This window comes from Cynoglossus semilaevis, chromosome 20 (genome assembly GCF_000523025.1).
Source record: "Cynoglossus semilaevis isolate Cse_v1.0 chromosome 20, Cse_v1.0, whole genome shotgun sequence".
In the NCBI taxonomy this organism is placed as follows: Eukaryota; Metazoa; Chordata; class Actinopteri; order Pleuronectiformes; family Cynoglossidae; genus Cynoglossus; species Cynoglossus semilaevis.
In genome coordinates, this window is record NC_024326.1 from 5,169,134 (window position 1) to 5,182,875 (window position 13,742).

Here is a 13,742-nt window from a genome sequence, read left to right on the forward strand (position 1 = left end):
AATACAGATATATATATATATTTATATATATATTTATATATTATATATATATATTGATATATATATTTATATTTTTTTTTTTTTTCCAGAAAATGTACTGTACTTCAGTCATGCACAAACGACTAGACGATGGCGTCTTCTGCCATCTAGTGTCTGGTGAGCTCACTACATCAACATCATGTGTCGAGCGGTCTCGGTAAAGGCCTATCGCTGACCACAATGTAAATAATGAAAAGACATATTGAGAAATATTGACGTGCATCCTGAAATGCGTACTCTACTGTTACGCTTTTCAACATCACTGAAGAAGTCGATGCATCATTATAGATGTTTTGATTTTTTTTTTTTTTTTTTTATTAAATCTGGGATCGATGTCCTTTTAGAGGTTAAGACAAAAAGGATCCTTTCCCAAGACTATAGGTCTGTCAGATGGGCCTAACGGGTTACATCTATGTCAATAACAGACATAGTCCTGGAACGTCTGAAAACGACCTGCTGCTTGTATATGTACATGTACATGTGTATGTGATCATCTGGCCCCCTCTCTCACTGCAGGGATCACATGTATCCGTCCACCGTTGCTGTTGCAGCGATGCGCAGCCGTGCCGCATGACTCACAGAGGCACAAACGGCCGTGGATGTAAACAGGGGGGCGGACTCGGATTGGACTAACCTGTACCTGGCCCGGCCAATGGGGGAATCCGCATCCCGTTGCCTCCGCTCCAATCCGTAGAATCCTATTGGTCGTGCGCTGTGTCAATACGGTATAGAAACCAAGGCGCAAGCGTCGCAATTACAAGGAGAGGAAGGTAGAGAGAGACAGACACACAGAGAGAGAGAGAGAGAGAAAGAGAGAGAGAAGAGGGTGAGGTGAAATGATTAATCTGTCAAAAGGCTTGTGAAATTTTCAGGTCCACATGACAACGCTCTGATTTCCGACGAAGGCAGTTTTACGTTGGGAACTTCAACCCCCGGTGCCGATGCACCGCCAGGCGGACGCGGTGCTTGCGTGATTATCGGCCAGGCTTTTCTTAGCTGCTGCCCGATTTGCGTGCGGTTTCAGCACTGGACAGCGACAGCCAGGAAAACACCGAGTGAATCCTGAGGCAGGGGTAAGGGAGAGAAGAAAAAAAAATTTTTTATGCATGTCAGTGTTTGTGTGCAGCCGCGCTTCAAGCGTTAAGCTCCGGTGCGCAAAATGGTGTTTGGTTGGATGTGACAATCCGGAGCTACGAATGTCCTTGAACGCGCGAGCTCGCGTTCGTGCAGTTCTGTAGAAGTGAATGTGGATGTACGGCGTGCCCGTGTCTATCTGTGTGTGTGTGTGAGTGTGTGAGAGATATGGAGGTAGAGATATGACAAAGATAGTGGTTGATAAGCAAAGCAACTGCGCAATTGTCTGTCCCTTCCTGTTGATATCAGTCTCTCTCTCTCTCTCTCCCTCCCCTCTCCCCTCTCACCTCCCCCCCTCTACCTCCACAGTCGTGTCAGACCCTCTCTTGGCTCTGGGGCAATGCGCTTCTAGACCACCCCAAGGAGCAAGTAGCATATCCTGGACTGAGCAACAACCCACTCCTCCTCCTCTTCCTCCTCCTCCTCTTCCTCCTCTTCTTTCCTCCCCTCACCGCCACCATGGGTAACCGTGGCATGGAGGATATGATCCCGCTGGTCAACAAGCTGCAGGATGCCTTCAGCTCCATCGGCCAGGCCTGCAACCTGGACTTGCCGCAAATAGCAGTGGTCGGCGGCCAGAGCGCAGGGAAGAGCTCGGTGCTGGAGAACTTTGTAGGCAGGTAAAGTAAAAAAAAAAAAAAAAATGACCTCCAGAAATAGGATAATCCCTTCACTCGTTAACCTTGAGCATGACATAAGAGGCCTAGAGTGTGTGTCCGATCTGTCTCTGTGTGTGTCTGTGTAGTTCAAACCATATATTCTTTTTTTTTTGTCACTAATTTTAGTCGCAAACCGCTATCTTCTGTTTATTTTTTCCGGTGTTGTCTTATTGAAGGGAAGGACGTGGTATTTAGGCCAACAGCAGCACCGGGAGATTTACGGCTTCTCCGCGCTCTTCGCACAGCGTTGTTTGCCTAAAATATGATCGTGCGATCTAAAATCCGCAATCTGTGGATCCAAGCAGTCTGTAAAGATGGCTGTTGAAGTTTGGAAACACCTGTCGGAATTGGAGTTAGCTTTGCGTTAGCTAGCTAGTGATAAGTCACCTTTGGTCACTGTGGGGTTTTCAGATAAATGCCGTATATGCTAGTGATAAGTCACCTTTGGTCACTGATACCCAACCCGTGGTCCGTGGACCTTTACAAAAAAGTATCTATTATTATCTGTCATGCGCCCCCTAGGGGACAGAAATGTTTTCACGCCCCCACACCACCGCGAATTGAATTACTATTGAGAACCTGATAACATGTATATTTTTATCTCTACAAACCACTGTATGAGTTGCTGCCCCCTAGTGACTGGAGGCTTGTTATCATTCAAGCATTACAGCAGTGGTCCACTTGTGTCCAGCGTGCCATATTCCATTAGTTTGTCTTTCTGATGATTTGTCTCACCGTCTGATTGTTTGTCTCACTGTCTCCCGCCCCACTATTTGAGTACTGGTATAACCCAAATAAATCTAAATGGACTTCACGGTTGACCTTTCCAGTGAGTGATTGAAACGATGTCCTTCGTTTGTTTTAACCGAGGCCGATGAAAGCTAATCACTCGGGCTGGAGCACAGACATATTTTTTAACAGATGACATCATCATCGTCATCGTCGTCATCATCATCGCCTGTGTTATTTAATAATTGGGATTTATTTGGCTGCATGAGATCCGACAGTTGTAGCAGACGGAAGTTGGCTGCTATTGTCGACAGCTTTGTGGAAAAAAAAAGAAAAAAAAAATCCTAGCTAAGTTAGCAGTCTGGGAGATAACAGCCGATAAAAACTGAAGTATAAGGCTAAAATATTTCCTTTTTTTTTTTACTTGCGCTAGTACAGGCATGGCCAAACCAAGGCTCGGGGGCCGGATGCGGCCCGTTCTGCTTCTTAATCTGGCCCGCCAAATTTTTCCAAATTATATTGTATGTTATTTAAATTATCATTATACTTCTGCCTTTTCCCTGCAATACCCAGGTTTCCCCAGTAGATGGCGTAAAAATTCCTAAAAGCATTTTAGCCTTTATGCATGACTTTTACATGTTAGTGCGAGTTCCCATGAACGCTCCATCTATCTGCTCCTGACCCGGACCCCCCGTTCAAATTTTATGACCCAATATGGCCCGCGAGCCACCTTAATGAATAAGACGAAAGAGTTATTGGTTTTCCTTCTGGTCAGGCACGTTGAGTATTTTGTTCCTTTGTGGTTTTTTTTTTACTGTTCTATGGCCCAGTGGGAGGATTTTTATGATCCCAGAGTCGAGTTTTGATGATGTCACAGCTAAAGCGAATTGACCTAGCCTACGACGACATGACATGCTTTTGATTTTAAATGGCTTAATTTGGTCTGTAAAACGGACCCTAAATTAATGATCCTTTTTTTTAATGAGGAAACATAAAGCTCTGTGCTGTTTCCTCTTTAGGATTAAGAAAACCGTTAAAATCCCAGCCTACTATATCCTTTGCTCAGGGTCAAAATGCTGAGTAACGGTCCAGGTATTGGGCAATGACTCAGCGAGGAGCAGACAGATAATTGGTTTGTCTTTCTTTTAATCTTCCCAAGTGAACAAGTTGTTGTTCACTTGGTGTCTAAAATAAAAAAAAAAAAAGGTTTCTAAAAATAACATTTTCATCGTCTCGTTGCGTTTTCTTTCTCCTCAGGGACTTTTTACCTCGTGGGTCTGGTATTGTCACCCGCAGGCCTCTGGTTCTGCAGCTCATCAGTTCGACTGCAGGTGGGTGCGCACACCGATTGGTTGATCCTGAACTGATCTGAGTCATTTACTCCACTGTATTTATGACTGTTTTCTTGCTCCCAGAATGGGCCGAGTTCCTTCACTGCAAAGGAAAGAAGTTCACAGACTTCGACGAGGTGCGTCAGGAGATCGAGGGAGAGACCGACCGGGTCACCGGTGCCAACAAAGGCATATCGCCCGTTCCCATAAACCTGCGGGTGTATTCTCCAAATGGTGTGTAAACAATCATTCTGTTAAATGTGCTATCAGAAAATTAGTTTTAATGAAACATTTAGCATTAACTTGATTTATTAACTAAGGGCAAACTAAGGCCCGGGGGCCAGATGTGGCCCTTTCAGCTGTTTAATCCAGCCTACCAAACCTTTCTAAATTATATATTTATATTATCATTATACTTTTGCCTTTTCGCTGCAATACCCACATTTCCCCAATAGATGGCATAGAGAATTATAGGGCATAGAAAATTATAAAAACATTTTATCATTTCTTTTTGATTTTCTCTTTCGACATCAGAAATGGGAAAGGTTTTTCTCTTTAAATATACCAATATTTTAGGATTAGTCAAAATGCTAAACATTAGCTTAAAGAGCTAGAAATGGAAATTTGTGCTTGGACAGTATCAGCATATCGAATATCGGCAAAAAGCTAATATCGGACATGCCTGGCTAAAGGTAAAAAAAGAGTCTGATCTTGTATCTTTCTGATCCCGCAGTACTGAACCTGACTCTCATCGATTTACCGGGAATCACCAAGGTGCCTGTGGGTGACCAGCCCGTAGACATCGAGCAGCAGATCAGGGACATGATCATGCAGTTCATCACCCGAGAGAGCTGTTTGATTCTGGCCGTCACTCCTGCCAACACCGACCTGGCCAACTCTGACGCTCTGAAACTGGCGAAAGATGTGGATCCCCAGGGTGAGGTCGACGGACGTGGCCTCGTGTTTTTTTTTTTAAGATGTGGATCCCCAGGGTGAGGTCGATGAACGTGACCTTATGTTTTTTTTTAAATTTGTGTGATAGGCTCAAGAAAGAGTCCATGAGGTTGAAGATGATGGAAAGGGGGGAATACTGATCAAAAGCTAACGTTGCTACGGGATCGAAAGTGATACATTTGATTCCTGGCTTGTACGATCCGCCTGCGTTAGCATTGTTGTCCGTTCTAAAATGACCATAGGTTTGAATGCGAAATGCACATATTGGGTATCCTAGAAATATGATCTGGGCTAGACTCTTTAGATATGTCTTTTCATTGTGGGTTCTTTATTACGCTCCGTAGGACTTAGGACGATCGGCGTGATCACCAAACTGGATTTGATGGATGAAGGCACAGACGCTCGAGATGTGCTGGAGAATAAGCTGCTGCCGCTGAGAAGAGGTAAGAAAAAAAAAAACAAAAAAAAAAGTTGCGGGTCCGACTCTGATCACGTCCACGTGCAGTTCCGGTGACGAACTCTAGTCATGTCTTCGATTCCGTTCCTTCCAGGTTATATTGGAGTTGTGAATCGCAGTCAGAAGGACATCGACGGCAAGAAGGACATCAAGGCCGCCTTGGACGCCGAGAGAAAGTTCTTTTTGTCCCACCCGTCTTACAGGCACATGGCGGAGAAAATGGGCACCCCGCGTCTGCAGCGATGCCTGAACCAGGTGAACCGGCCGATTCCTTTTTTCTTCGCTGCCGCCGCGTGCGGTGCACTTTCCATAATTAATAAGAGGACGACCTACTTCTACTCTTCATGTCCTTGCACATCAGCGCGGCCACAAGACGACCGTCAGTGACTGCGCAATGCATCGTCTCCGTCTCGCTCGCTTTCTTTTTTTTTTCTTTTTTTTTTTCGCCACCCACATCTGCTGTGCGTCGTTATGAGCCGAGTACATTCAATTCCATTTCTTGTTTTAACTCACTGCCCCCTTGTGTCTTCATAGGAACTGACCAACCACATTCGGGACACCCTGCCAGCTTTCCGCAGCAAACTGCAGTCCCAGCTGTTGGCTTTGGATAAGGAAGCCGAGGAATACCGGGGATACCGACCTGATGACCCGTCTCGCAAAACCAAGCAGCTGTTGCAGTCAGTATCAGGGCTTTTTTTCCTCAGAACAAAATAGTTGACATTAGATGTGGTCGTCGTCTTTCCCCATCCTTGGCGAATGGTATACTTCCATCCTGTCCATGTGGACAACACAGGGCGTGGGTTGGAACTTGGAAAAAAAATAATGTGTCGGCCTGATTTGGTTGGTTTCATTTATTTGATTGGTTTTTGTTGTTGTTGTTGTTGTTGTTGTTGTTGTTGTGTTTCAGGATGGTACAACAGTTCTCTGTGGATTTCGAGAAGAGGATTGAGGGCTCAGGAGACCAGGTGGACACGGTGGAGTTGTCTGGTGGAGCCAAAATAAACCGCATCTTCCATGAGCGCTTTCCGTTCGAACTGGTCAAGGTGATCCATTGCGTATAAACCAGCAGAGGTGGAAACTAGGCCTTAAAAAAAATTTACGTTTTTTTTTTATGTTTAGTGGAAACTAGGCCTTAAAAAAAATTTAATTAACTAAAAGTATGTTTACTTTGCTTACGTACCCATCTAAAAATCTACTTGAGTAAAAATAAAAAAAATTAATTAATATTTACTTTAAAAGTTACTTAGTTACTTCTAAATTACTTGAGGTAAAAATGACAAGTCTGACTTACGCCTGGGAGCCATAATGAAGGGCAAAAAGTTCCCAAAAAAAAAAACTCCCAATAAACTAAGCTGTCTCGTGTAAAGCGTTGCGTCACGACGTGCAATATTATTTATCGGAATGATAAAGCAAGGCTTTCTGAATAAACTTATGGCCGATGGCGACGTAGCTCACGAAGCGCCGTAAGTGGAGGAACACATGGGTGATAACACTTCTGTTGCGATGACCTTCACGTAGCTTGACGCCCACGCTGATGACCTTTGACCTCCATATGCTGCCGAGCCATTGGAACGCTCATTTAGCTTTGTCTCTCTGTTGTCCTCAGATGGAGTGTGACGAGAAGGAGATGCGCCGCGAGATCAGTTACGCCATCAAGAACATTCACGGTATCAGGTAAGGATTTAGTTACTGGTCCAATTTTTGTGATTGTTGTTCTTTTTTTTTTTTTTTTCTTTTTTTTCGACTTGGCATGGATGGCAAATGAAACATTGCTATTTCTTCTGCGTCTTCGGGCCGCAGAACATCATCTGTCTTGCTAACTCTATAACACATACCATATTTTCCAGACGATAAGTCGCAAATTCTTTCATCCTTTGGCAGGTTTTGCGACTTATACTAATTATATTAAAATATATCATTTGTTTTTTTCACACTGACAGCCACTAGAGGGCACTTTAGTGGGTTATACTCCAGAGCGAGTATAAATGTTTTTTCTTCTTCATTCTGCGATTTTGGCTAGTGCGACGTATAGTCCGGAGAATACCGTACGACCATTGAACATTTACATGTTTATTATTTTCACTCTGACAGCCATTAGAGGGCACTCTAGTGGCCTGTACTCCGGAGCAACTTAGCATAAATGTTTTTTTCTTCTTCATTCTGCATTTTTTGGCTAGTGCGACTTCTGGAGAATACCGTACTCGTTTCCTTTTAATGCTAAAATTGACATTGACATTTGCTTAATGTAGCCGTACTTTACCCAGCGAAGTTTACAGGCGCACTTCTGCAGTAAAACACAAAATTCGATTCATTAAAAACCTTAAAATACACATGATTTAATTTGGATAAAAACAATTTCTTTCACATTAAAAACGTGCCGTCACTAACAGAGCTTTTATTTCCTTCCGTGGTCTTCAGGACTGGACTTTTCACCCCGGACATGGCCTTTGAGGCCATTGTGAAAAAACAGGTCATAAAGCTGAAGGAACCCTGTGTGAAGTGCGTGGACATGGTCATCCAAGAGCTGATTAACACCGTGCGCCAGTGCTCCAACAAGGTATGTGGTCGGTGTTGTAGAGCAACGGTTCATTTTGAATGTTTGAAGTAGAGGGATGAATGGGTTTTAAGTGCTGAAAATGGCATGTTGAAAAATTGGAATTTGAAAAAAAAAAAGGTTTGAGTAAAGGTTCTATATTGTTTCGAAAATAGCTTATATAGCATATATTTTTAGCAGCAAAGTTGAAAGGGGGGAGAAAAGGCAGAATCGTAATTCTTTAAAATGGACCAATGAAAGAGCTGCATGTTGTGTTACCAGCTGGACTGCTTTCCGATGCTACGAGAGGAAACGGAACGAATCGTGACATCTCACATCAGAGACAGAGAGAGTCGAGCTAAGGACCAGGTATCTATCTGTCTATCTGTCTGTCTTTCTGTCTGTCTTTCTGTCTGTCTTTCTGTCTGTCTGTCTGTCTGTCTTTCTGTCTTTCTGTCTGTCTTTCTGTCTGTCTGTCTGTCTGTCTTTCTGTCTTTCTGTCTGTCTTTCTGTCTGTCTGTCTGTCTGTCTTTCTGTCTTTCTGTCTGTCTTTCTGTCTGTCTGTCTGTCTGTCTGTCCATCCGTCTGTCCGTCTGTCCGTCCGTCTGTCTATCTATCTATCTATCTATCTGGCTAGCTGTCTAACTGTGTATCTAGCTAGCTAGCTAGACAGCTATAAAAAGCTACACATAGATATCACTTTCCTTCTGCGAATTTACTTAAAACATGTGTATTTAGCCTCATTGACATTTAGCCTTTGGTCCAGTAAACTGATGTCTGGAGGCAAAGCTAACAGTTAACATACCGTCTAATATTATAAACTTCAAGGAATAATTACATATTACTAAATCATTTTTAAATTTAGTGAGTGTGGCTTACATTCAGGTGCGCTCAATAGTCCGGAAATTACAGTCTCAGTCACTAGCGATGCTAACAACGAGATGTAAGTGGAGTTTTACTATATAACAACATGACCCTGGGTTTGTGTTGTGTTGTTCCAGGTTCTTCTCTTAATTGACATCCAGCTTTCTTACATCAACACTAACCACGAGGACTTCATCGGCTTTGCTAAGTAAATGCTCTCATCTATTAGCTTCATGATGACGATTAATGAACATTTTCCTGGCCCTCCCCACTGTATTAACGTTGTCTTCCCACGTTATGCTCTTGCATCTTGGCCTCTCATCTCCGCTCGCTGTCCTGTCTCCACAGTGCTCAGCAGAGGACCAGCCAGTCCAATAAGAGCCAGAGTTCGGCGGGAAATCAGGTGATTATGTGTGTGACACACCACTGGAGTGACTCCACTGCAGTTGAGGTTCAAGCTAGGGATGGCTCGATCCGATACCTGATCGGTATCGGTGTGATATTGGTCAGAATTTCAGGATCGAACATCGGGAAAAAAAATACCTGATCGGTATCGGTGTGATATTGATCAAAATTCCAGGATCGAACATCGAAAAAAGCAACAACTATAGCCCCGTCGGATCCGATACCAAAACCAAAATGCTCAACTTAACTTTACGCGACACGCCGTACACAGGGACGCTAGCACCTCAACGACAGCAGACTGCGGTTTGCTAGTGAAGAATAGAAGGTATCGGATTGAGATCTGCCGATACTCCAAGTTGCAGTAACGGTATTGGACATGAGAAACGAGTATCGAGCCTTCTCTAGTTTAAACTGTCTTATAATTGAACGCTCACTTTGAATTATAGACGCCACCTAGCAATTCTGGAAGAACCAAATATGACATATTGACTCGCGGGCCATGATTGGTCCTAAATTTGAACAGAAGGGATCTATAGGAACAGAGAGATGGAGCGTTCGTGTGAACTAAGAGAAATGACATGTAAAACGCATAAAGGCTAAGATGCTAAAATGCTTTTAGCATTTTTGGCGCCATCTATTGGGGAAATGTAGGTATTGCAGGGAAAAGGCAGTAAGTATAATGTATAATATAAATAATTTGGAAAAGTTTGGCGGGCCGGGTTAAAAAAAACTGAATGGGCTGCATGTGGGCCCCGGGCCTTAGTTTGCCCATGCCTGATATGGACAGATGATGAAGTTGAGGGAAACCAAGTTGACCAAAAGAAAATAACTAGAGTTTAAAAGCAAGAGCAGAATTAGCATGTGTCACAACATAAGGGCCGTGGGCCACCTGTAGCCCGCAAGGTCATTTTATGTGGTCCACAGGAGCTTAAAAATTTTTTAAAAAAATATTACACAAAGCAGTGTACAATACTTAATAATCAATTGCAGAAACATGTATTAATATGTTACGGAGTAGTTACAGCTAGAGAGTCGAACAGTTACAACTGGTCTTTTAAGAGCAACTGTATTGCTGGTTTGGCGCCCCCTTCCCTTGGTGAAAATGAGTGTTGACACCCCTGCAGTAGAGGGTCAAAGGTGTGCGTTCAGCTGCTTTGCACATTTGTTGTTGTTGTTTTTTTTTGGGGGGTCAGTTTTCACATGAAATTGTAACATTTCCTGGACCACGTATTTTTTATTTATCCAGTTTTACTTTAATCATTACTGGTGATATTGTGAATCTCAGCTTCCCCTCCCACCTACCGACATCCGCGGGTGAGTATCGTTGCTTGTACCTGCAATACCTCTGTCTGCCTTTGTGTGGCGCTCCACAGCACCACCTGGGAAAACCATTTGTCATTTTCCTTACCTTTCTCCCGAGACTGGTCAGGAGATGACAAACGCGGGTGCGAGAGCTTTGAGTTTGTGTTTTCTAAAAAAAACCCTCCTGCGTTACTCCCCGTTGCAGGCCTCCTCTCCTCCTGCCAAAGGCCTGATTGTGAGATTTTTACCATTTCTTTAACCGTTCTAACACCCTAACCCCCCCACTCCTGCGCACAACGAAGAACGCCGACAAATGGCCTGAATCTGTTTTTAACAAAGACGACACGCAACGACTCATGCATGTGGCGAACACGCGGTCCAATGCTTGGCTGTGAATAACACGGTGACACGCCTAACCCTTTCCGATTTGTGGGGAAAAAAAAAAAATGTATTCACGTTTCACCAACTTTGATTGTTTCCGAGCTAAAATGTATTCACGTTTCACCAACTTTGATCGTTTCCGAGCTAGGTGTGTGTGTGTGTGTGTGTGTCTTTAACACGCTGTTAGCCTGCCGCTTCTTTTCCCCTGGGCGAGATTGTTTTTTTTGTGTTTTATGCCTGTCCGAAGTCAGGGTTTTTATAACGACCCCCCCCCTCTCTCCTCGTCCACAGGTCATCCGTAAAGGTTGGCTGACCATCAACAACATCAGCATCATGAAGGGCGGAGCCAAGGAGTACTGGTTTGTGCTGACTGCCGAGAGCCTCTCCTGGTTCAAGGATGACGAGGTGAGTCCGGAGAAACGCTGATTTTTTTTTTTTTTTATCGCGTGAATCGCTCTTCAAACGCGGTGGCGATTTTCCATCCACGCGATTTCATTTAGCACACCTGCGCCTATGCTTAGTGGCGCCTCCAGCCTGTGAGTTACAACCATGTACTAAATGGCGCCCCCCGGTGGTACTCTGTGCGGGTTGCAAAGACTCACGTTGTACATTTCTTCGCTCAGTTATTTTTTATTATAATTATATTTATTTGTTTACTTTATTTTAGTGCTTTCGTAGTGTAGCGGGTTAGCAGGCCTGACCCCCCTCGCAAGCATTTCTGGAGGAACCACATCATCCTAATGGCGCCTGCCATGTGGCAGCGTTGTGAGCTGCAACCATGTGCTTGATGGCGCCTCCGGTGGCAAGCTGTGTCAGTTGCAAAGACCCGTACTGTAAATTATTCTCAATTATTTTAGTGTTAATTTTTAATTTATTATTATTATTATTATTATTATTATTGTTATTATCATTATTATTATTATTATTATTATTTGGTTACTAATCTGAAGGCTAGGGATTTTTTAAAGATCTTCACCAGCCCTTCAGTATTGTTTTTTATCAAATATCATTACCTTTGGTAACTTTATCCTATAAAATGCACCATCCTCTGAATTCAACAATTAATTTCAACAATATCAATACTGCAGGACAAACAGTCAGTCAAAAACACTGTGTTGCTAAAGTCAAAGTTTTTCAGATGTGTTTGTAGCCAAACTAGAATTTCTAGTGTTTATTTTGTTTTTCAGGAAGTAAAGCAACTTGTTTGGAAAAACCTCAAGACAAAAAGTGGTCCCATTTAGAGGAATGCAGCTGTGGTTGTATTTTCTTCCTTTGAGATGTTCATTGTCAGTCATGACACAATGCAATCATCAATGTTGGAAAAGCAGCCACACAGAGCTTCACAATGTAACATGGTCCAGTCATGTCCTGCATATGACTAAGCCCTTGAAGAAGTTTCTTAAACAGGAGCGTGATTGTTGAGAATATAGAACAAATCACAAATGTTTGTCATGACACTGACCAGACTTTTACTAAACTACCAACTGTAGCTATAAAAAAAATAGAAAATAAAATAGAATAAAAATAAACTAGAAAGTGCACTTTTTGTATTGCCTCTCCACAGTAACAACTCAAACATTATTGCAATCAAATCAAATACAAAAACCAGAACAGTACAGCAGGTTTGCACTCTTTGAAAGAATTATTAAAACACTGTCAGTGGATCTGGTCCCTCCATCTCTGCTCAGCTTTTATATTCATTGTATTTAGTTGTTCCCACTAAAAATAGATGTCAGTGTCATTTACTGTTTCTGCTGCCCTCAGAGATCCCTTTGTACTTTCAAAGCTCTTTCTGCCACTACATTTGCTTTTAGGCAGTGAATTTACCCAACAAAGTCCATTATTGCAGTATTCATACGTTATTTTGAGACTCCATCATTGGACATGCAATTGTATTATTATTTATTATTTACATTATCACTTAATTCTCACAGAGGACGTCCGTATACACGCCAGGGGTCCAGTGGTAGCTGCAGCAACGTTCGACCTCGTCCGTCCTGCTGGCGTTTGTTTTCGCTGGGCTGTTGTCTATCTGCCTGTCTGTGCCTGCTGTACAGTTTGGAGGATATTCTGCACAGCAAGTGTAGATAGGCAGACACACTGCAGCTCCGTCAGCTTACTGTCGCCGCTGCTACTGGACCTTGGTTCGAATCACCGCTTGTCATTTTCTCCTGGTGGATTTTCCCAAAGTTTCCTCTTCTACCGCTGAGCTAAGTCAATTTGGACCATTCCCATCTTTTTTCATTCAACGTTCATTTTGTTTTAACTCGCAGACACCCCTAAAAATACAACGCAATCAAATTCCCTCCTCCGCCGCTGCCGCCGCCGCCGGTTTCCCCGGCATGTCATTTCCACCGTCCGTGTGGTGATGGAGGAAATTATAGACTCCGCTGGCTTTGCTTTGTGTATCTGTTTTACACTCCGTGAACTTGAGTCACACACACACACACGCACGCACATTTGCACGCCTACCTCCTCCGGCCCTCTCTCTCTCTCTCTCTCTCTCTCTCTCTCTCTCTCTCTGGTGTGTTTGGCAGTTACTTTGGAAAGCTTTGCATTCTTGGCAATGGAGAATCCCAATAATTCAATCTCGAACACTGCTCTTTGCGACGTTTTCATGTCCAGAAACCCCTTTTATTTGGATATTATCAGCTCTCCAGAACTCGTCATCCTTAGTCCCAATAAAAATCCAACCCGGCTCGCTCTCTCTGAAGACACCGGTCGGGGACCCCCCCCCCCCCCCCCCCCCCCGTCTCCCTTCTTTTTTTTTTTTTTTTTTTTTTTACATTTCCCCCACCGTCTCGCGCCATCTGCAGAACATGTTTTCCTTCGACTGTCCTCATGAAGTCATTCGACACCGTGGCACATTATTATGTCCTCCGCCTTAAGTCTCTTTTTTTTTAGAGGGGAGGGCGGGGAGGGGGGGGGGAAGGGGCCACCACCTTGCAATAACT

General features: G+C 43.5%; 1 protein-coding gene across 9 annotated transcripts in view; it reads left to right on the forward strand.

The window, feature by feature from the left end:
- Positions 1–13,742, forward strand: part of LOC103396183 (dynamin-2-like) — a 27,580-nt gene that overhangs the window by 9,348 nt on the left and 4,490 nt on the right. For 3 of the 9 annotated variants that reach the window (XM_025066257.1, XM_025066258.1, XM_025066259.1), the window contains 15 exons: positions 1,483–1,793; positions 3,819–3,892; positions 3,977–4,126; positions 4,626–4,829; positions 5,191–5,289; positions 5,398–5,558; positions 5,838–5,980; positions 6,211–6,346; positions 6,910–6,977; positions 7,722–7,860; positions 8,119–8,205; positions 8,838–8,908; positions 9,049–9,103; positions 10,613–10,642; positions 11,080–11,193. In XM_025066257.1, the coding sequence (XP_024922025.1) occupies positions 1,633–1,793; positions 3,819–3,892; positions 3,977–4,126; positions 4,626–4,829; positions 5,191–5,289; positions 5,398–5,558; positions 5,838–5,980; positions 6,211–6,346; positions 6,910–6,977; positions 7,722–7,860; positions 8,119–8,205; positions 8,838–8,908; positions 9,049–9,103; positions 10,613–10,642; positions 11,080–11,193 (1,692 nt within the window). In that variant the 5' untranslated portion in view covers positions 1,483–1,632. The other 6 variants (XM_025066255.1, XM_025066256.1, XR_003053089.1 and 3 more) reach the window with 6 other exon arrangements.